This window comes from Rhinopithecus roxellana, chromosome 10 (assembly GCF_007565055.1).
Source record: "Rhinopithecus roxellana isolate Shanxi Qingling chromosome 10, ASM756505v1, whole genome shotgun sequence".
Classification (NCBI taxonomy): domain Eukaryota; kingdom Metazoa; phylum Chordata; class Mammalia; order Primates; family Cercopithecidae; genus Rhinopithecus; species Rhinopithecus roxellana.
Window position 1 is genome coordinate 60085774 of NC_044558.1, and position 22873 is coordinate 60108646.

Sequence of the window (22873 nt, forward strand, 5' to 3'; positions counted from 1 at the left end):
CTTGCCATGTTGCCCACTTGGTCTCAAACTCCTGAGCTCAAGTGATCGGCCCACCTCAGCCTCCCAAAGTGCTGGGATTACAGGTGTGAGCCACCGTGCCTGGCCTAATTTTTTATTTTTTGTAAAGATAGGATCTCACTATGTTACCCTGGCTGGTTTTGAACTCCTGGGCTCAAGTGATCCTTCTGCCTTAGCCTCCCAAAGTGCTGAGATTATAGGTGAGAGCCACCGTGTCCAGCCAAGAAATATATCTATCTATCTATCTATCTATCTATCTATCTATCTATCTATCTATCTATCTATCTATATATTTTTTTTTGAGACGGAGTCCCGCTCTGTCGCCCGGGCTGGAGTGCAGTGGCCGGATCTCAGCTCACTGCAAGCTCCGCCTCCCAGGTTTACACCATTCTCCTGCCTCAGCCTCCCGTGTAGCTGGGACTACAGGCGCCCGCCACCTCACCCAGCTAGTTTTTTGTATTTTTTAGTAGAGACGGGGTTTCACCGTGTTAGCCAGGATGGTCTCGATCTCCTGACCTTGTGATCCGCCCGTCTCGGCCTCCCAAAGTGCTGGGATTACAGGCTTGAGCCACCGCGCCCGGCCAAGAAATATATTTTACAGTAACCCAGTACACACGTACACACAGGCACACACTCTTAAAGTTGCACAAAACAACACTTACCTTAGTGCCTGTGACATTCTCTGATATTTTCTATTCTATTTTTTAAAAATTCTGACCGGGCGCAGTGGCTCATGCTTGTCATCCCAGCACTTTGGGAGGCTGAGACAGGCAGATCACAAGGTCAGGAGTTCGAGACCAGCCTGGCCAACATGGTGAAACTCCTGTCTCTACTAGTAATACAAAAATTAGCTGGATGTGGTGGCACATGCCTGTAATCCCAGCTACTTGGGAGGCTGAGGCAGGCGAATTGCTTGAACCTGGGAGGTAGAGGTTGCAGGGAGCCAAGATTGCGCTACTGCATTTTAGCCTGGGTGGCAGAGTAAGACTCTGTCTCGGGGGGGAAAAAAAATTCTGTTTTATTTCAGCACTTTGGAAGGCCAAGGCAGGTGGTTCCCTTGAGTCCTGAAGTTTGAGACTAGCCTGGGCAATATAGGGAGACCCTGTCTCTACAAAAAATAAAAATATGTCTGTTTTCTTGCTGTGTCTAACTCAAGAATAAAAAAAAAGAAAGAAAAGAAAAAATATACTAGTTGCAACCTACTGTTTGTTTTGTTTGTTTGTTTGTTTTGTTTGTTTTTTGCTGGAATGAAGCGGTGCCATCTCAGCTCACTGCAACCTCTGCCTCCTGTGTTCAAGCGATTCTCCTGCCTCAGCCTCCCAAGTAGCTGGAACTACAGGCGCCCGCCACCACGCCCGGCTAGTTTTTTGTATTTTTTAGTAGAGACGGGGTTTCACCGTGTTAGCCAGGATGGTCTCGATCTCCTGACCTCGTGATCCGCCCATCTCGGCCTCCCAAAGTGCTGGGATTACAGGCTTGAGCCACCGCGCCTGGCCCCCATTAGTTTATTATGAAGATTGTTTTTTTGGTAGAGACATGGTCTTGCTATGATGCCCAGGCTATTCTCAAACTCCTGGCCTCAAGTGATCTGCCTGCCTCGGCCTCTCAAAGTGCTGGGATTACAGGCGTGAATTTTTGTGCCAGCCTACTATGAGGATTAATGCTTGTGAAGTGTTAAATATAGTGTTTGGTACACAATAAAAATTCAATTAATGTTGTCAGTTACTCTTAAGTATAAATTGGGGACCAGGAAGGCAAAAATGCAGTGTGTTTTTTGCAGACGGACAGAGGGGAGCCAGGACACAGCTCAGCTTGCTCATGCCCAGAGAGAGTTAAGCTGCTGACCCTGAAGGCAGGGGGCACGCAACTGTGTGTGGGAGCCGGACTAAGCAGCTGCGACAGGGCAGACAGTGTGAGAAAGCTGTTGATGAGAGCTGCTGCGGAATAAAATCACATTTCACCTGTCTATGGCCCCCCAAGTGTTCTTTCTGCTCATCCATCCACTACCTCTGGACATCAACATGACCTTTGGCATAGTCTAAACCTGACACTCATAACAGTTACAGATTTTTGAGACAGGGTTTTGCTCTGTCTGGCGTGCTCTGGCGTGATCACGACGCACTGCAGTCTTGACCTCCTGGACTCAAGTGATCCTCCCACCTCAGCCTTCCAAGAAGCTGGGATGTTCCACAAGCACATTCCACTACACCCAGCTAATTTTTAAATTTTTCGTAGAGATGGGGTCTCCCTATGTTGCCTAGGGTAAGAATCCTAAACTCAAATAGGCCTTTTCCTTCTGAGACTTTAGTTCATGGGTGATTTTACAGGTGCTTCTATTTTCCCCTCAAGTGGAACAAATTGGCCCCCAGCCCAATCTGCAGAGACAGCTTTGCCTTGGGGAACTTACCTGATGTAGGACAAAGATAGGAGATAGGTCAAGTTGTAGTTATTTGACTTTCATGATTAAGAGAGCCCTGAAGCAAAGAGACCTTTCATCTGGGTCCCTGGGCAGAAGATCCATAATTCTTTCTCCTGACTCAATGGTTGTTCTAGGTAGGAACCAGAACCACTTGCTGGAAGCCTGCCTTGACTTATTTGAATTGATTACTGCTTTTCTTTCTTTTCCATTCTAAGCTATTATGTTTTTGTGGTACTAAGCAGATTTTCTTGAAAGCTACTAGAAAACTGCCTGCTACCTGAAAGCAGCAACTGTTTTCTTTTCTCCTGTATTTCACCCCATCCCAATGCTTCTCTTTTGCGGCTTTGTCATCTAAGTTATTTCCCTGAGGCAAAATTTCCCCATTCTTTCAGCTCCCCTCCTCCCAGATTGAGAAATTCTAGGCTTGCCCTGGACTTCTCTTTTTAGTCTCTGGGTTTTTTTTCCCTTTCTTTTTCCTTTTCATCAGGCACCAAGTCCGGAGTTTGCGTGGCTCTGATGTCTGCCCGTGGATCACTGATTGACCAGGCTGAAGCCAGCGGGTCCTTTAGATCCCGAGGGATAAAAGAGCAGGCAGCATTTCCACCCATGCTCTGAGACTCCCCATAATTGCATCAGTGCTGCACGTACCTATGTGGAAAATACAAGTGGACTGTCAGGCTTGGGGTTAATGGTTTCACCTCACGTCTCAGAGGAGCAGAGTCCTAGTGCACCTGTGGAGACTGAACCAGCTTCACTCCAAGAAGAGCAGAGAAAGGAAGCAATTTCTCTTACTCCACCCCTTTCAACCACTGGCACTCACAGGTTTGCCACCTGCTCTTGCTCTTGCCAAATGGTACAGAGATGAAATCTTAAAATAAAAGTTTTTGAACTCAATACATTATTAATTAATATCTAGGAGTGGCAGATACATAATGCTTCTCTTTTCACAACAGGTCAAAGATGAAATCTGATTAGGCTGTGAAGGGCGTGGTTTGCCTCTTGAAATTCTTTGCCAGTCTTTAGAAAGCTGTGTTGCTTAGAGCACCCAAAAGTGCCCTTATCTAACTGAGGGAGGCGCACTTGTCTTCATATATAGAGGCAGGAGCTGGCATTGGGAAAGTCAAACTAGTTCTGCACCATGAGGAAGAAGCAGCTTAAGACGGAGGCAGCTCCACACTGTGAGCTAAGTAAGTAGCCCAGGGAAGCTGCCCAGCTGAGCAGACCTGAAAGGGTGACAAGTACAGCTCTAGCAATTTTATTTTCTAGTTATAATAGAAGTTCCCAAAGGAAAGGTTCTAGTCTGGAGGAACTTCATCAAACCTTTCTGAAACTCCACAGATGTACTGTAGGGAGAATCTCAGAACTAATTTGTGTATTTTCTTTTTTCTCCAGGAGAAATTCTGTATGAAAAACAACCTGCTCCAGGAAGCCAAGCCCCTCCCCGCCTTTTTTTTGTTTGGTCCCCGAGTTTGTTTTTACTTTGCACTTTATTTGAATTTTTCTCTTTGCCGTTCACGCTCCTTTCCTCATTTCTCAGACTCTATTACTAATGAAATTTTCTCCTAGCTGTTTTTACGTGAATAAAGAAGCTCGGTTACCTTTAATGCTGTAAGCAGTGCGGGGGGTCGGGGAGTGAGGGTGGTGGGATAATCTAATGTTTTTGGTGGCTGTAAACGACATTGTAGAAAATTACGGTGATTTGTTAGGCCATTTATTCCCTCTTCACCAGTCTGGCAGTGATCTTCAGAACAAAAGAAGGTGTGAGGCTGAAACTGGGGATAGAGTGGGATTGCTTTGGGTAGGTAGGATAAAGTCTGGGGAGAATCGAGGCAACTGGGCGAGAAGGAGGAAAACAATTCGCTGTGGAGGCTTGGGAGGACACCGGAGGCGGTGGAACTGGCTGCACTGGCTGATGTGTCGCGGTTCCTCCCAGGTGTGGGGTGCTTTTGGTGGGGCAGCAGATACTATGATGTGGCTCTTGGGGCGCGAGGAAATGTTCCTGCCAGGTGGCTATACTTTCTTTTTGAGACAGGGTTTTGCTCTGTCACCCAGGCTGGAGTGCAGTGGCACGACCTTGTCTCACCACAGCTTCCACCTGACAGGCCCAAGTGATCCTCCCACCTCAGCCTCCGGAGCAGGTGGGACCACAGGCGGGCGCCATGATGCCTGGCTAATTTTTTTTTTCTTTTTTTGAGACGGAGTTTTCGCTCTTGTGTCCGAGGCTGGAGTGTAATGGCGCCATCTCGGCTCTCCGCACCTCCGCCTCCCGGGTTCAAGCGATTCTCCTGCCTCAGTCTCCCGAGTAGCTGGGATTACTGGCATGCGCCACCACGCCCTGCTAATTTTGTATTTTTAGTAGAGACGGGGTTTCTTCATGTTGGTCAGGCTGGTCTCAAACTCCCGACCTCAGGTGATCCGCCCGCCTTGGCCTCCCAAAGTGCTAGGAGTACAGGTGTGAGTCACCGCGTCCGGCCTTTGCCTGGCTAATTTTAAAATTTTTTGTAGAGACCGAGGCTCACGCTGTTGCCCAGGCTGGTCTCGAACTCCTGGACTCAAGTGATCCTCCCGCCTCGGTCTCATCAAAGTACTGGTCATTACAACTGTGAGCCTCCACGCCTGGCCTGGCTACCCTTTACAGGATAGACCTATACCTCGTAGCTTGTCTGTCAGTACCTAACGTGGCGCCACGGCGAACTAGGGCAGGAATCTTATCTGTCCCCAGACTGCTAGCGGACGGGAGCTCCCCAGCCCAGGGGCTGTGTGGGTCTGGCCAAAGCAAGCAGCAACTATGCAGCGTGCAGCTCCCGCTGGGGCCCCCAGGGGCCGCCTCATCCAGACTCCGCGTGGGCGGAGCCTCGGTCCTCAGTCGGCTGGCCACGCGTCCCGGCCGCTGCGGGGCCTCCAACCAATAGGGATGTGCGGCTGCTGTCCTGTCGGCCAATCGCGGGGAGGGGAGGGCGTTGGCCAGCTTGGCGCTGGCTCCCGGAATATGGAGCGGTCGGCTCGGGGGCGGCGTGTCAGGTGGTTGCGGAGCTGCTAAGGTGAGGGGAAGGCAAGGTCAGGGGTCACGGATTCTGCTCCCGGACAGGGAGGGGCGCGGGGCGGCTCGAGGGCCCGTGTCGGGGGTCAGGTTCCGGGACTAGGATGCGAAACCGGCTCGCCTTGCGGGGCTGTGAGGGGAGGTGTGGGCAGGGAGGGCCTCAGGCCCGGAGTCCAGGACTGATGGAGCAGCGACATTCAGAGGAAGACCCAAAGATGGGGGCAGGGAGGGAACGCCGGCGGTCGCGGGGGTCTCGCCCCTTCCCCGCAGCGGCCTAGGACGCATGGCCCAACTCCTAGCTGCACCGGATGGCGCGCCGGCCCGTGGTCGGGGTGCGCTGACCTGCTTCGACGCGGTGAAAGAGGCGGACCGGCACAGGCCAAGGTCTCTTGGGGCCTCCTTGTCGGCGCCGCAGGGGGCCGGGCTGCTCTCCGGGGCCTCCCTCCGCCCCGCTTCAACAAAAGACTCATTTTAGCCTAACCGACTTCCAGGGAGCGCCTTCTGTGTGAATAGCCTGCATAGGCGGCTCCGTGGTTGTGGGTAGATTGGTTTTAAGGCTGTGCAGCTCTCAGGGACCCTCTGGATTCCAGGCTCCAATGAGCAGGGTTTTTCTGCAGGGAGATATTATTGCACATATGTAAGTGGGCTGGATGGCTCTCCCAGCCGTTCGTTTCATATGTCCCCACTTTTAAAGCTACCGCTTAAATGTGACATCTCTTGCAAAAGCAAAAATTATCTGGAAGGAGAGTTTGCAAGGGGAGATAGGCTTCTAAAAATTCGCTGGCCCCAATTTTAGTGACTGTTGGTGAAAACTGGAGAAGCTATGTATACGTTGACTTCTGGAACCCAAACCCTCACCAGTTCGCATAATTTCATGGCTTTGTAAATCTTTGAACAAGTTGTTTGCCTCTTTGTTCTTTTGTTCCACGTACTTAAAATGGGGATTGATAATATCAATCTTAGAGGATTGTTGGTATGAAATTAGTTAATAAACAACAAAGTACTTAGAACAGTTCCTGACGTGGAGGAGTTTTTGTTATTGTTACCTTCTTTCCCCTCAACACTTCTAAAGAATTCTAACCTTATTACTTACTCTTTGCTCAGAGTATCATGACCTGTCACCAGTGAACCCGCCGGCCTATACTTTCCATTGACATGATTAACTTTGATCTGAGAGTATAGTGTAGTTACATGTGAGTAAAGGATTTCTGCTGCGTGTTTGTTTTATTAAATACGGTTGGAAACTGTCATTATAACTAGGTCATTTATGGTGATACCTGTGTTGGGTAAATGAAACCTGAGACCTTCGGCTGTTCATTTTTTCATTGGACAATAGTTCATTGACAGTCTTGCTTGGCCCACGCAGTTTATTTTGGAACCAGTACTAAAAAGGCCATGATTGCAGCATACTTGGTTTCTCATGTTTCCGGAATGGCAGCAGTGGGACTCGGGAGGGGAATTTCTGGGTAGCCTGGCAGCACTTCTTGTTAAGGAATGGGGAAGCTTCTTAGGAATCTAATCTTACTCTACTGTTAGGAAATCAGCAGTGGTCCCTTGGATTACTCTACAGAGCTAGTAAGCAGCTTTGGTTCAGTTATGATTCAGTGAAGGTTAGAGAATTATATCTACAAAGTAGGATCTTTTTCTTTCTTTATTTTTTTGATACGGAGTTTCGCTCTTGTTGCCCAGGCTGGAATGCAATGGCGCGATCTCGGCTCACTGCAACCTCTGCCTCCTGGGTTCAAGCGATTCTCCTGCCTCAGCCTCCTGATGCCCGGCTCCTTTTTTTTTTTTTTTTTTTTTTTTTTGTATTTTTAGTAGAGACGGGGTTTCACCATGTTGGCCAGGCTGGTCTGGAACTCCTGACCTCAAGTGATCCACCTGCGTCGGCCTCCCAAAGTGCTGGGATGGCGTGAGCCACCGCACCCTGCCGGATCTTTCTTGTTTGACTTTCAGTGCTAAGAATTTGGGTGAATGTTGTTGAATCAAAGACATATTTATTCTCTGCCTCCTCACCATGCACATACATGCAAATGTCTGCTGACAGATTTCTGCCCTTCCTATGACCTTAAAAAGCCCTCTCATATTCTCGTAGTGCTATCTGGGACACTCCAGTGGAAGACTGCTTTGTCTTCTAATTCTTCCCTTCAAGGAAGCTGCTATTTATACACATAGCATTATTAGGAACTAGTCAGAAAATGAGAAACTTTAAGTTTATGAAAAAAAAATTGCTTACTGCAGCAATATGCTGGCCAAATTTAGTTGAAGTGCAGATGGTATAAGTTTAGTTGTTTAGTTTTGGAATAAGAGAGTTCAAGACTTTTTTTTCCCCCCCCAAGACAAGGTCTGGCTCTGTAACCCAGGCTGGAGTACAGTGGCATGATCATAGCTCACTGCAGGGTTGACCTTCCAGGCTCAAGTGATCCTCCTGCCACAGCCTCCCTAGTAGCGGGGAGTACAGGTGCATGCCACCATCCCTGACTAATTAAAAAATTTTTTTTGTGAAGATGGAGTCTCACTAGGTTTCCCAGGCTGTCTTGAACCCGTGGGTGCCAGCCACCGTGCCCAACCAGTTTAATACTTCTTTAGGATTTAAAGTTGGAAGTTGGCCTGGTGAGAGTGAAGGACAATGTTTTTGAAATCTGTTTTTGCCTAAGAGGCATGGGAGTGACACCTTTAAAGAACTGAGTGTGTTTGAGGAAGAAAGGGAAGTCTGCTGCCCTAATATTGTCATTATTATCATCTCTATGAGGCTCTGTAGTTTGAGTATAACATTCTGGGAAAAAAGGTAGGGGCATTTGAATGAGCCGAATATAATGGATTAGAAGATGCAGACCATGTCTCACTTACTGGCTGCCATTTATTCCTTATTTTTATTTTTTTGAGACAGGGTCTCGCTCTCTTGCCCAGGCTGGAGTGCAGTAGTGCAATATTGGTTCACTGCAACCTCCACGTCCCAGGCTTAAGCGATCCTCCCACTAGAGCCTCCTGAGTTTCTGGGACTACAGGCTTGCGCCACCACGCTCAGCTAATTTTTAATTTTTTTGTAGAGTTGAGTTCTCACTATATTGCCTAGGCTGGTCTTGAACTCCTAGGCTCAAGCAATCCTGCCTTGGCCTCCCAAAGTGCTGGCATGAGCCACTGTTGCCCAGCCTTGCCATTTATTCTTTTTATAATTTAACAAACGTTTATTGAGCAATTTACATTAATTGGCCCCTTGAGACACAAAGAAGAGCCTTCCAGGCATCATCAGGAATATTCTAGATACAATAAAATGACATGTATATAATAAAGTATATTGTAATGAAATCATAATGGAATATAAAACAATTGGCCAGGAATGACCAAAATATATTTATTGCCTAACTTCTCTTCCACTTTTAATTTCAAGTTAAAGTAATTTATATTTTTTGGCATAAGGAACAAATTAGGGTTTTTTTTTTTTTGCTCTGTCGCCTGGGCTAGAGTGCAGTGGCCGGATCTCAGCTCACTGCAAGCTCCGCCTCCCGGGTTTACGCCATTCTCCTGCTTCAGCCTCCAGAGTAGCTGGGACTACAGGCGCCCGCCACCTCGCCCGGCTACTTTTTTGTATTTTTTAGTAGAGACGGGGTTTCACAGTGTTAGCCAGGATGGTCTCGATCTCCTGACCTCGTGATCCGCGCGTCTCGGCCTCCCGAAGTGCTGAGATTACAGGCTTGAGCCACCGTGCCCGGCCCAAATTAGGATTTTTAGTCTTGTTCTGGTGCTTATTGCCGATAAGTCATTTTGTATGAGGTTTGTGTTTGTTTTGGTCTCATCTCTACTAAGTTGATAGCTGTTAAAACTCCTAGGAAATGAAAGAAGAAAGCTACAAGTTAATTAGTAAAACTTTCCCAGGTTTCAAAGAGCAAAAGGAGGCTTGTTAAAGGCTGGAGAATCTTGTAGTATATGTTGTCTTAATTTTTCTTCGCTTTTAGAAAGAGAAACTTTGAGGACAATATTTACTTAAAGTTGTTAAGGTCATTTGGGAGCCAATATCCATCATTAGGAAAAATGGGTTGAATGTAATCTAATGAAAATTCTTCATATATGTCAGAGAAAAGCTACTTAAGTGTGAAGGCAAAACATATTTTCTGAGGCAAGAAGTAGGTATAGTCTGGTTTAATAGGGGATTTTTTTTTTTTGAAAAAAGTAATTTTTTTTTTTTTTTTTTTTAAATAGAGACTGAGTTTCTCACTCTGTTGCCCAGGCTGGTCTCAAACTTCTGGGCTCACACAATCCTCCCACCTCAGCTTCTCAAAGTGCTAAGGGATTACAGGTGTGAGCCACCATGGTCAGTCTAATAGGGAATTTTCTTACTCCGGTAGAAAGGGGTCTTTGAAATTGTCCACAGAGCTTGGCATTTTGTTCCACGATAGAGGTGTCAGATCAGGAGGCCAGGTTTGTCCCCCAAAAGGAAACACACTGCTGTAAACTTCTGGTTAGGAGGAAGTTCAGAGGAAGCTCACCCTGTGAGAGTTGGGAAGAACAAACACGAAGCTATAGTCACTGGAAGTAAGACTTTAGTGACCCTGACTTGTGAGCATTCAGGGAGATTTGGAAGCTGGTTAAACCTCAACAGCACTGATGGGAGAGAGTGAAGAGTTGTATTTAATGGGTACCAGCCCCTTCCAATTCTGACGTCTCTGGTTGATGTGTGATATTTTTGTTTAAAAGATAAGTACTCCTTGACAGCCTGGCCACATTTCTCCCAACTGTTATCGTTTTTGACACCCAGGCAGCTGGTTTCATTATCAACTGTACTATTCTTCCCTACATCTTCCTCCCCACTCCTCTTCTTGCTTCCTAACATTTTCTCCACTTTCTCTTTTTCTTTTTTCCTTATCTTAAGATGGTCTCAATGTCAGGTTTTTCATTCAGCTACAAAACAGACTTAAAAGTCCAGCTCAGATGAGAAACAGCGAACTTGGTGTTGAGTTGAAGTTGTGGTTGCCTTTTTTTTTTTTTTGAGAGAGAGTCTCACTATGTCACCCAGACTGGAGTGCAGTGGCGTGATCTCAGCTCACTGCAACCTCCGCTTCCCAGGCTCAAGCGATTCTCCTGCCTCAGCCTCCCAAGTAGCTGGGATTACAGGCGCGTGCCGCTGCTGTCTGGCTAATTGTTGTATTTTTAGTAGAGATGGGGTTTCACCATGTTGGCCAGGCTGGTCTTGAACCCCTGACCTCAAATGATCCACCTGCCTAAGTCTCCCAAAGTGCTGGCATTACAGGCGTGAGCCACTGTGCCCGGCCCAAAATTGTGGTTTTCCAAGTTACATAGGATATCTCCAATTTTGAGATTATTATTAGAGCATGCAAAGTACACTTTGGTATCTGTAAGGAATTGGTTCCAGGACCTCACTCACACACATACCAAAATCCTGGGATGATGCTTAAGTCCCCATAAAATGGCATAGTATTTGCATTTAACCTATGTACATCGTCCCATGTACTTAAAAATCACCTCTAGATTAGTTATATCAATTATAATCCCCCCCTTTTTCTTTTAGACAGGGTCTTGCTTTGTCATACAGGCTGGAGTGTAGTGGTGCAATCACGGTTCGCTGCAGCTTTGCCTTTCTGGGCTCAAGGGATCCTCCCACCTTAGCCTCCTGAGTAGCTGGGACTACAGGCGTGTGGCCATCACACATGGCTAATTTTTAAATTTTTTGTAGAGACAGTGTCTCACTGTGTTGCCCAGGCTGGTCTCAAATTTCTGGGCTGCCTCAGCCTCCCAAAGTGCTGGGAGCTGTGAGCAACCGCGCTGGGCCTATAATACTTAATACAATGTAATTGCTGTGTAAATAATTGTTCTGTATTATTTAGGGAATAATAACAAGAAAAAATGGTGTGTATGTTCAGTACAGGCACAAGCAACCATTTTTAACCCCCAAATCTTTTTGATTTGCAGTTGTTTGAAACCACAAATGTGGAACCCAGGGTTACAGAGGCCTGACTGTATCTCAATGGCCATTATGCCAGAGAGAGAGACTGGTTCATGTTAAGCGCATTGTATAATAGCAGCACTGTTTGTACTTTATAAACTGGGTGTGTTTGTGTGGCTTTTGGTTGAAGATATTCTAGTATTACCTACTTGAATAGAGAGGATTAGAGTTTTGAGGCCTTTTTCTAAAATGAATACTTACCACAGGGGCTTTTCACTGTTTACCGTGAAGTATACATAATCAGTCTTCAACCTGACTTTTTTTTCTATGTATCATTTTATATCAAATTCATTTTAATAAGAGAAAAACAGGATAAACTTACTCCAGTGTAAAAAATAATACCTCACTTGAGCCCAGGAGTTTGAAACCAGCCTGGGTAACATAGCAAGACTCCACCTTTACAAAAAAATAAAAAGTCAGCTGTGGTGATACATGCCTGTAGTCTCAGCTACTTGGGAGGCTGAGGTGGGAGAATCGCTTGAGCCTAGGATTGTGCAACCGCACTGTAGCCTGGGAAGCTGGAAATATGTAAATAATTGTTCTGTAAGACCCTGTCTCAAAAAATAAGATAAAAAACAATACCAGACTTTACACCTTCAAGAACAATTTGGAAATTCACATGCCTATTCTAAGCTGTTTCTTTCCCCACACCTCGAATGGGAGCAGATTGAGTTTTAGAACTAACTGGGCTGGGCATGGTGGCCCCTACCTGTAATCCTAGCCCTTTGAAAGGCTGAGGTGGATGGATCCCCTGACCCCAGGAGTTCAAGACCAGCCTGGGCAACATGGTGAAACCCTGTCTCTACAAAAAATGCAAAAATTGGCGGGGCATGGCGCATGCTTCTAGTCCAGCTACTAGGGAGGCTGAGGCGGGAGGATCACTTGAGCCCAGGAGGTTGAAGCTACAGTAAGCTGAGACCATGAGCAAGACCCTATCTCAAACAAACAAACAAACAAACTAACTAACTAACTAATTGGATGGATTTTTTTTTTTTTTTTTTTTTTGAGCCGGAGTCTGGCTCTGTCGCCCAGGCTGGAGTGCAGTGGCCGGATCTCAGCTCACTGCAAGCTCCGCCTCCCGGGTTTACGCCATTCTCCTGCCTCAGCCTCCGGAGTAGCTGGGACTACAGGCGCCCACCACCTCGCCCTGCTAGCTTTTTGTATTTTTTAGTAGAGACGGGGTTTCACCGTGTTAGCCAGGATAGTCTCGATCTCCTGACCTCGTGATCCTCCTGTCTCGGCCTCCCAAAGTGCTGGGATTACAGGCTTGAGCCACCGCGCCCGTTCTGGATGGATATTTTTAATAGAAGACTCAGAAAATGTTGCTTCTTCGTGACCTAGAATGGAAAAATAGAGGAAGAGTAATAATCTCTTATTTTAAAAAAGTCATAATAACCTTCCTCATTAAAATACATAGGGTTCAGAAAATAATTAGCTCTGTTTGAACTGCTAGAATATTTCAAAAAGTTTTGTTGACTCTCAGTCATCCAAATGGCAGGAGCCCACCTTCATGAAGAGCGCCTGGTACAAAAAGGTGTTGTGTTAATAATACAGTAATGGTTCAGTAGAACTGTCAAGTACTTTGGCCTTGAAATAGACCATTAGGGAAAAGAGAATTTTAGAAGAATCTAGAAACCTTTTCATTTTCTTTAGGACAAATAGAATTTTAAAAAGATCAGAATTATTTGTTATTCTCTAATAAACACTTTGGGTGTCACTAAGCCTTGATCTGTGCACCTAGCAGTTTCTCTTTTGTCACTAGCATGTCTCTGGCACTGAACAGTGCCTAAGGAAGAATGGACTGAACAGTGTCAAGAGGAAGAGGTGGCTTTGCCATGTAGCTTGCACACATTCTTGCTAGCATTTATTTCATCAGTTACTTCCATGTAGACACCTTTCTGGCTGATTCTGTGGAAGTTCTTTCCGTATTTAATGTTGTCTTTGATTTTATTGAGATGAGGAATGTGATGAAAAAAAGGAGGAAAGAATTAAGGGACTGTATTTAAAAACATTCCTCTCTAAACCTTACAATTAATTTTCGGGAGACCTTTTCCGCTGTAAGACTGGTGAGATGGTTTTGTGTACCTTTATTCTCTATAGGGGAATTTTATACGAAAACGAATGATTTCAAACCCAAACTATTTATTTATTTATGACAGGGTCTTGCTCTGTAGCCCAGGCTGGGGTGCCCTAATCACAGCTCACTGCAGTCACAACCTCTCAGGCTCAAGCAGTCTGCCCACCTCAGTCTCCCAAGTAGCATGCACCACCACGCCCAGCTAATTTTTGTATTTTTTTTGTGGGGATGGGGTTTTGCCGTGTTGCCCAGGCTGGCATCGAACTCTGTTCGCCTCGGCCTTCCAAAATGCTAGGATTACAGGCTTAACCTTTGGTTTTAACCGTAGATTTTTAAAAAAATGTTTAAGTTGTATGTATTAATATTCAGTATTTCAAAGTTTCTTAGGGGCAGTTTTTATTTTATTTTATTTTATTTTATTTTATTTTATTTTATTTTTGAGATAGAGTCTTGCTCTGTTCCCCAGGCTGGAGTGCAGTGGCATGATCTTGGCTCACTGCAACCTCCATCTTCCAGGATCAAGTGATTCTCCTGCCTCAGCCTCCCAGTAGCTGGGATTACAGGCACCCACCACCACGCCTGGCTAATTTTTGTATTTTTTTTTTTTTTTTTTTTTTGAGACGGAGTCTCGCTCTGTCACCCAAGCTGGAGTGCACTGGCCAGATCTCAGCTCACTGCAAGCTCCGCCTCCCGGGTTCACGCCATTCTCCTGCCTCAGCCTCCCGAGTAGCTGGGACTACAGGCGTCCGCCACCTCGCCCGGCTAGTTTTATTGTATTTTTTAGTAGAGATGGGGTTTCACCGTGTTAGCCAGGATGGTCTCGATCTCCTGACCTTGTGATCCGCCCGCCTCGGCCTCCCAAAGTGCTGGGATTACAGGCTTGAGCCACCGCGCCCGGCCTAATTTTTGTATTTTTAATAGAGACGGGGTTTCGTCATGTTGGCCAGGCCAGTCTCGAACTCCTGACCTTAAGTGATCCACCACCTTGGCCTCCCAAAGTGCTGGGATTACAGGCATGAACCACCCTGCCCGGCCAGGGGCAGTTTTTAAAACAGGTTTGGGCTATCCAAATTGTTCTTCTAGAGTTCTTATAAATGCTAAGCGAATATACAGAATTACTGTTAATTAGATGTTAGAATTTATTATAGCTAGTATGTGTTTTGGGGGGTAACTTAATTTTCATGTAATTTCAAACTTGCAGAAAAGTTGTAAGAGTGGTACCAAGGAATGGATGATTTCAAGAAAATGTGGTAAGAGTAATGACAGTGGTAAGCAGTGGGTACCTTCAGGGAATGTGGAAAAGCCACTTAAGCCAAATTAAGGAGTCAGGAATGCTTTTCTGAGAGGGGATTTTAAATATTTTGCATTTAGGTGGCACTAAAACAAACTAGTAGTAAGTTAGACTGAAGGCAGTAAATACCTGCCAACTAGACAGCTGTAGACTTCTGATTATCTATTGCAGAAGCTTTATCAGAGAGTTCAACTGAACATCCCTAAAGTGTTTGTTGAGAAGCTGAGTGAATCTATATGACCTTGACATTTTTTAAAAGGCGAATAATACATGTACCTGGTAAAACTTTTTTTTATGTGCCAAAGGTATACAGTATGTATTCAGTGAGAGGTTTTCCTTTCACATGACCTCATTTGGGCTCTCCTACTCCTTCCTTCTCGCAGGGATGGCCTTTATTACCAGTTTTTGGTGTGTATGTGTACGTGTGTGTGTTTTATTTATTTTATTATTTATTTATTATTATTTATTTATTACCAGTTTTAGAGATTGTGTGTGTACGTGTGTGTGTTTTCTCGTTTTTCTTTTTGCTACATACATGATAGCATGCTGCTCAACAAATTGGTTTTTTGACTTGACAACATATAATATTTTAGAGATTGTTTCCTATCAATACATGATAGATCATCTTATTTATAGTGGTTGCATGGTATTGTGCCCAATGAATGTGCATGGTTTATTCAACCAGTCCTCTACTAATATTGAGGTTGTTTACAGTCTTTTATACTACAAACAATGCTGTGGGAAATATCCTTGTATATATTTACTTGATGAGTACTTTTTGCTTTTTTTTTTTTTAAAGAATACATTTTTAGGAGTAAAATTGCTGGATCAAAGAATATGTAGACTTTTGAAAGTTTAGACAGAAAATGAAATTTTGTTAGCATTTTTTTTTTTTCTTTTTTCTTTTTGAGACGGAGTCTCACTCTGTCGCCGGGGCTGGAGTGTAGTGGCCGGATCTCAGCTCACTGCAAGCTTCGCCTCCCGGGTTCCCGCCATTCTCCTGCCTCAGCCTCCCCAGTAGCTGGGACTACAGGCACCCGCCACCTCGCCCGGCTAGTTTTTTGTATTTTTAAGTAAGAGACGGGGTTTCACCGTGTTAGCCAGGATGGTCTCGATCTCCTGACCTCGTGATCCGCCCGTCTCGGCCTCCCAAAGTGCTGGGATTACAGGCTTGAGCCACTGCGCCCGGCCTCTGTTAGCATTTTTATCTTGTAAAACGGTCTTACAACATTTTTTTTTTTTGAGACAGGGTCTTGCCTTGTCACCCAGGCTGGAATGCAGTGGCCTGATCACCACTCACTGCAGCCTTGACCTCCTGGACTCAGGTGATCCTCCCACCTTAGCCTCCCGGGACTACAGATGCCCACCACCACAGCCAACTAATTTTTTTTTTTTTTGTTTTTTGGAGACAGAGTTTTGCTCTTGTCACCCAGGCTGGAGTGCAGTGGCACGATATCTGCTCACTGCAACCTCCGCTTCCTGGGTTCAAGTGATTCTCCTGCCTTAGCCTGCCCAGTAGGTGGGATTACAGACATTCACCACCACACCCGGCTGTTTCTTTTTTTTTTTTTTGAGATGGTGTCTCGCCCTGCCGTCCAGGCTGGAGTGCAATGGTGCGATCGCGGCCCACTGCAACCTCCACCTCCCAGGTTCAAGTGAATCTCCTGCCTCAGCCTCCTGAGTAGCTGGGATTACAGGTGCGTGCCACGATGCCCAGCTAAATTTTGTATCTTTAGTAGAGACAGGGTTTCACCATCTTGGCCAGGCTGGTCTCGAGCTCTTGACCTCGTGATCCGCCTGCCTCAGCCTCCCAAAGTGCTGGGATTACAGCCGTGAGCCACTGCGCCTAGCTTTAATTTTTGTATTATTAGTAGAGATGAGGTTTCAACATGTTGGCCAGGCTGGTCTCAAACTCCTGACCTCTGGTGGTCCACCTGCCTCAGCCTCCCAAAGTGCTGGGATTACGGGTGTGAGCCACCGTGTCCGGCCTCCACCTAGCTAATTTTTGTATATTTTGTAGAGATGGGGTTTCACTATGTTGCCCAGGCTGGTCTTGAACTCCTGGGCTCAAGCGATCCGCCTGCCTTCGCCTCCCAAAGTGTTAGGATTACAAGCATGAGCAACTACAGCCAGCCAGTCTTACAACTTTTGTTAGAGAATGGGATAAAATAGGCTGGGTGTAGTGGCTCACGCCTGTAATCCCAGCACTTTGGGAGGCTGAGGTGCGCGGATCACGAGATCAGGAGATGGAGACCATCCTGGCCAATATGGTGAAACCCTGTCTTTACTAAAAATACAAAAGTTAGCTGGGCATGGTAGCATGCACCTATAATCCCAGCTACTAGGGAGGCTGAGGCAGGAGAATGGGATAAAATAATCATATTACATTTAACCATGAGTGCCATTTTTTTTTCTGTCAATTGCTGTTCAATAGGAAGAAACTTAATGGGTTTAAGAGAAGGTGACACTTTATGGTTAGGGTTGAGCTAGAATATCAAAACAGTATTAATCGTAATTGTGATGGTTACTTATCAAAGTGTTGCTGGGTTGATTCTGGCTGCTTGTGTCCTAACTCTGGCTCTTTTCCTTAATGTGACAAAGTAACTGAAACAACCTGGTGCTACAGCCCTGGAGAGCAAAACTGTCTTAACATTAACTTACTGCTTCCATATGGGTCATAAATTTTCATGGAGACTTAAATGCTATGCATAACTGGCCTGGCCCTTTCTATTCCCTCTGTATTTTTTTTTTTTTTTTTTTGGTAATTATTTAATTATTTATTTTTTATGAGATGGAATCTTGCTCTGTTGCCCAGGCTGGAGTGCAGTGGCACAATCTCGGCTCACTGCAACCTCCGCCTCCCAGGTTTAAGCGATTCTTCTGCCTCAGCCTCCTGAGTAGCTGGGATTACAGTCGTGCACTACCATGCCCAGCTAATTTTGTATTTTCAGTAGAGACGGAGTTTCTCCATGTTGGTCAGGCTAGTCTTGAACTCCTGACCTCAGGTGATCCGCCTGCCTCAGCCTCTCAAAGTACTGGGATTACAGGTGTGAGCCACTGCGTCTGGTCCCTCCCTAGTTTTATTAATTTTTTTTTTTTTTTCTGTGAGACGGAGTTTTACTTTGTCACCGTGCAGTGGCACGATCTCGGCTCACTGCAGTCTCCACCTCCTGGGTTCAAACGATTCTCATGCCTCAGCCACCCTAGTAGTTGGAATTACAGGCACCTGCCACTATGCCTGGCTAATGTTTGTATTTTTGGTAGAGATGGGGTTTCACCCATGTTGGCCAGGCTGGTCTTGAACTCCTGACCTCAGGTGATCCGCCCACTTCAGCCTCCCAATGTGGTGGGATTAGAGACGTGAGCCACCATGTCTGGCCCCAAGCCCAAGTTTTATTCTGTAGGCACTGTAATGAAACATGTAGTTTGCTGACTAAAAGCTTTGTCGAAAAGGCTGGAATCTAGAATTTGTTTTCTTTCTTGAAATAATTCATTCTTGAGATTTCAGAGAGAAGTGAAACTTTTTGTATTTGAACAGCTCTGTATATACTTGGTATAGGAATGAATTTAGAATACCATTAATAATTATTTAACTTTTTTTTTTTTGAGACAGAGTCTCGCTCTGTTGCCCAGGCTGGAGTACAGTGGCGCAATCTCGGCTCACTGCAAGCTTCATCTCTTGGGTTCACGCCATTCTCCTGCCTCAGCCCCCCCGAGTAGCTGGGACTACAGGCGCCTGCCACACCCAGCTAGTTTTTTGTATTTTTAGTAGAGACGGGGTTTCACTGTGTTAGCCAGGATGGTCTCAATCTCCTGACCTCATGATCCACCCGCCTAGGCCTCCCAAAGTGCTGGGATTACAGATGTGAGCCACCGCACCCTGGCCAATTATTTAACATTTTATCATGAAATATTTCTGTCTAAAAATATTTGCAGACTACAATCTTGGGAAGATCACACTATTACCTTAATTGTTTGCTTTTAAAATACAACTTTTTTTTTTTTTTTGAGACGGAGTCTTGCTCTGCCTCCCAGGCTGGAGTGCAGTGGCCGGCTCTCAGCTCACTGCAAGCTCCGCCTCCCGGGTTCACGCCATTCTCCTGTCTCAGCCTCCCGAGTAGCTGGGACTACAGGCGCCCGCCTCGTCGCCCGGCTAGTTTTTTGTATTTTTTAGTAGAGACGGGGTTTCACCGTATTAGCCAGGATGGTCTCGATCTCCTGACCTCGTGATCCGCCCGTCTCGGCCTCCCAAAGTGCTGGGATTACAGGCTTGAGCCACCGCGCCCGGCTAAAATACAACTTTTAAAAGCCTATTTTGGTGCTTGCTTCGGCAGCACGTATGCTAAATTGGAGCAATCAAGAGAAGATTAGCATGGCCTCTCTGCACAAGGATGACACGCAAATTTGTGAAGTGTTCCATATTAAAAGAAAATTTTTTGGCCTGGGGCAGTGGCTCATGCCTGTAATCCCAGCACTTTGGGAGGCCGAGGCGGGTGGATCACCTGAAGTCAGGAGTTTGAGACCAGCTTGGCAAAACCCTATTTCTACTAAAAATAGAAAAATTAACTGGGTGTGGTGGCATGTGCTTGTAATCCCAGCTACTCGGGAGTCTGAGGTAGGAGAATCACTTGAACCCGGGAGTTAGAGGTTGCAGTGAGCTGAGATCACGCCACTGCACTCCAGCCTAGGCGACAGAGTGAGACTCCATCTCAAAAAAAATTAAAAACTTTTAAGGACTGGTTTGCCTGTTTTGGATAAAAATCTTCCTCAGATGTAGACGAGACATTTCTGTGTCTTCTTTTTCTTCTTTTTTAGACAAGGCCTCGCTGTATCTCCCAGGCTGGAGTGCAGGGGTGCAATCATGGCCCACGCAGCCTTGACCCCCAGGCTCAAGCAGTCCTGCTAGTTCAGTCTCCCAAGTAGCTGGCACCACAGACATGTACTACCATGCCCAGCTGATTTTCCAGTGCCTTAAATGGGATATTAATCATCATTACAAAAGTGATTTACAGCCTGGCCAATGTGGTGAAACCCCATCTCTACTAAAAAAAAAAAAAAATACAAAAATTAGCCGGGCTTGCTAGTGGGCACCTTTGATCCTAGCTACTTCGGAGGCTGAGGCAGGAGAATCACTTGAACCCAGGAAGTAGAGGTTGCAGCGAGCCGAGATCACGCCATTGCACTCCAGCCTAGGTGACAAGAGTGAAACTCTGTCTCAAAAAAAAAAAAAAAGCAATTTAATTCATTCACCTCATTGTGATCAGGGCCACAATTGGAAACTTGAGTTGTTATACTTGTAATAATATTCTCAGAACTGATTGACTTATAAGGAAGAACTGTTTGCCTCATACCAAATTGCCCAAGACTAATTGATGTACTTGAGTTTTTTTTCCCTCAGTGTGCCAAGTTCCTCTTTTCCTAGAGGAGCTATGCATAGTTCCATATCCGATTTGTGGTTTCCAATTTGTTGTAGGTTAAAATAACCTGATAACATTAGTTTATTAGAATTATATGTAAAACAAAAGTAAAAAGGCTTTGCCGGGAATGAAGGGGCTGTGCTGTGATCGGAATCCAAGTGAGTACTGCTACTCTGAGTGGTCATATATGTAAATTCCATTTAGGAGAGGTGTTATTGTAATTGACTGAAAGAGGGGTTGAATTTAGTCAGTATTATTGGGGGCTGTTGGCTGATGTTTAGTCATCTAGTGGCTTAAAACCTGACAGGAGAGACGTGGCTACCTGTCCGTTGTAATATAATACTTGGCGTTGGTGACTCTAGAGAGGAAGGATTATGTTTTCCAAATTAGCAGGCCGTGGTATATGTACCCCAGAAGACAGATGAAACCTAAAAAGAAAAGAAAAGCTCCTTTCTGGTCTGAATTCTGTAATTCTATAAGTACAGAATATGTTGGTAGATAGAAAGATTACCCAAAACCCGAAACAGCAAGTAGAAGATTGTTCATGTAGGAACAACATATAAGGGACAAGCGTGGAAAAAAGACTAGATTTAAGCAGTAAAAGATCATTAAGCAAGGCTTCGTCACTTCTTCAGTAGGACAGTTATTATTGGGATTTAAGGAGGGGCTTATCAATAAATACTGTGTTGTCCTTCCCCTTCTAAATTTGAAATCAACTGAGAAGTAGATAATAATAAGATTGATTTTTTTTTAAAAAAAATAGCCTTATTGGTGAGGCTCAATGGAGAATATGCCATAGATCTGTGCCCAAGTGAGCTTGCTAACATCCTCCCTCCCAATTAAACTTAACAGGATGATGGACGTCTGGAACTTCCACCCCACTCCCGACTCTACCCACCCCACTGCAGGTTGCTTAGTACAGGACCTGTAGACAAAGGCTGGCATCCTGCACACTGTGCTTAATCCTGCTGGTGCTTCAGCTCTCTTGGAGAGCCCAGGAGGGGCTGGGCCACGGATGACTAGTTTCTTCTAGTTGTCAGAGGGTTGAGGAATGAGGTCTGGAACATTATAGCTGTAGACTTTACTTTCTCAGGAAGATTTGAGGCTGCCAAATAGTGGCCCTCCACTACCAGTATGCTCGTATGGTGCTTTTTCCCACCCGTTCTAGAAGACTGAACCATGAACTTAAATTACGTATTTTAGATCAAAGAGAATTATAGATCTCTGTCCTTAAAAACTCATAAAATATCTTTGGCTGGGTGTGGTGACTCATGCCTGTAATCCCAGCACTTTGGGAGGCTGAGGTGGGTGGATCACAAGGTCAGGACTTTGAGACCAGCCTGGCCAACATGGTGAAACCCTGTCTCTACTGAAAATACAAAAATTAGCCATGCATGGTGGCACACGCCTGTAATCTCAGCTACTCGGGAGGCTGAGGCAGGGGAGTTGCTTGAACCCAGGAGGCAGAGGTTGCAGCGAGCTGAGGTTGTGCCACTGCACTCTAGCCTGGACAACAGAGTGAGACTCCATCTCAAAAAAAAAAAAAAAAAGAAAAAAAAGCCTCATAAAATAGGGGGAAATGTGTCTGGCTTCAGACACTTGGGATAATTTGGAGGCAAAGGCAGAGACCGGATACTTGCCTAGCAGCCTCTGTGTAGATGCTAATTAAAGAAGTATTTGCCTGGCCAGGCGCGTTGGCTCATGCCTATAATCCCAGCACTTTGGGAGGCTGAGGCGGGTGGATCATGAAGTCAGGAGATCAGGACCATCCTGGCTTACACGGTGAAACCCCGTCTCTACTAAAAATACAAAAAATTAGCCGGGTGTGGTGGCAGGCACCTGTAATCCCAGCTACTTGGGAGTCTGAGGCAGGAGAATCACTTTACTCCAGCCTGGGCGACAGAGCAAGACTCTGACTCAAAAAAAAAAAAAAAAAAAAAAATGGTATTTGCCGTCTCACTAAAATACCTCCTGTTCAATTTGTCCACTGCCCCTCGCCATCCGTGAAGAGTTTCACAGTGAAAACCAGAAACCTTGGCCAGACACATTCTAAAAGAGCTGTAACACTTCAATTTGGTTTTGAAGTCTTGCCAGCAAAATCCTGACTAAGGCTTTTCTATTTTTGTTAAATATCTGTTAGTCATATTCTGAAAACTGTAATTATTTTCAAGGTTACCTAATTCCGTAGAAGAATTACTCTTTTCATAGTATGTATTCAGTCATACAGAGTAACAAACTGCTGGTTCTGAACTTGTTAGTTTGTTCTTGCTAATTCTTCTCCCTCCCTTTTCTCCTTTCCAGAATCGTATTCTAAGAATTCAGCCACTCAGGTATCCACCATGGTGTTGGGTCTTGAACAGAAGATGTCAGATGGTAATTTACCACTTTGTATTATTGCCTAATTTTATTTGTAATTAGATTTATGTTGGTAACAGAAATTTATTGTATTTTTCCTCGTCATCATCTATCATCGTCTATTCTAACAATTCCATTCAAAAGTCACCATCTGGTGACTTAGGCTGTAAATGAAAATGGATTTTTTTTTTTTTTTTGAAGTGGAGTCTTGCTCTGTTGCCCAGGTTGGAGTGCAGTGGCGCAGTCTCGGCTCACTGCAACCTCCGCCTCCCAGGTTCAAGCAATTCTCCTGCC

The 22873-nt window shown here is 45.4% G+C and overlaps 1 protein-coding gene and 2 non-coding genes across 7 annotated transcripts in view; 2 read left to right on the top strand and 1 right to left on the bottom strand.

Annotated features, from left to right (window-relative positions):
- The first annotated feature begins 3466 nt into the window (after positions 1 to 3466).
- The window catches only part of SLC11A2 (solute carrier family 11 member 2), a 52754-nt gene continuing 33347 nt past the window's right edge, over positions 3467 to 22873 (top strand). For 2 of the 5 annotated variants that reach the window (XR_004059596.1, XM_010385332.1), the window contains exons 1-2: positions 3467 to 3624; positions 22526 to 22597. Coding sequence is in view for 4 of the 5 variants with exons in the window: in XM_010385332.1 (XP_010383634.1) it covers positions 3576 to 3624; positions 22526 to 22597 (121 nt within the window). In the remaining variant the exon portion in view is untranslated. Of the gene's footprint in view, positions 3625 to 5369; positions 5479 to 20361; positions 20383 to 22525; positions 22598 to 22873 lie in introns of those variants that run through there. The other 3 variants (XM_010385333.1, XM_030939088.1, XM_030939087.1) reach the window with 3 other exon arrangements.
- On the top strand, positions 19126 to 19233 carry LOC115900124. The gene has a single exon (XR_004059804.1). It is a non-coding gene; the product is annotated as a U6 spliceosomal RNA (small nuclear RNA).
- LOC115900171 lies at positions 22231 to 22293 on the bottom strand. The gene has a single exon (XR_004059841.1). It is a non-coding gene; the product is annotated as a U7 small nuclear RNA (small nuclear RNA).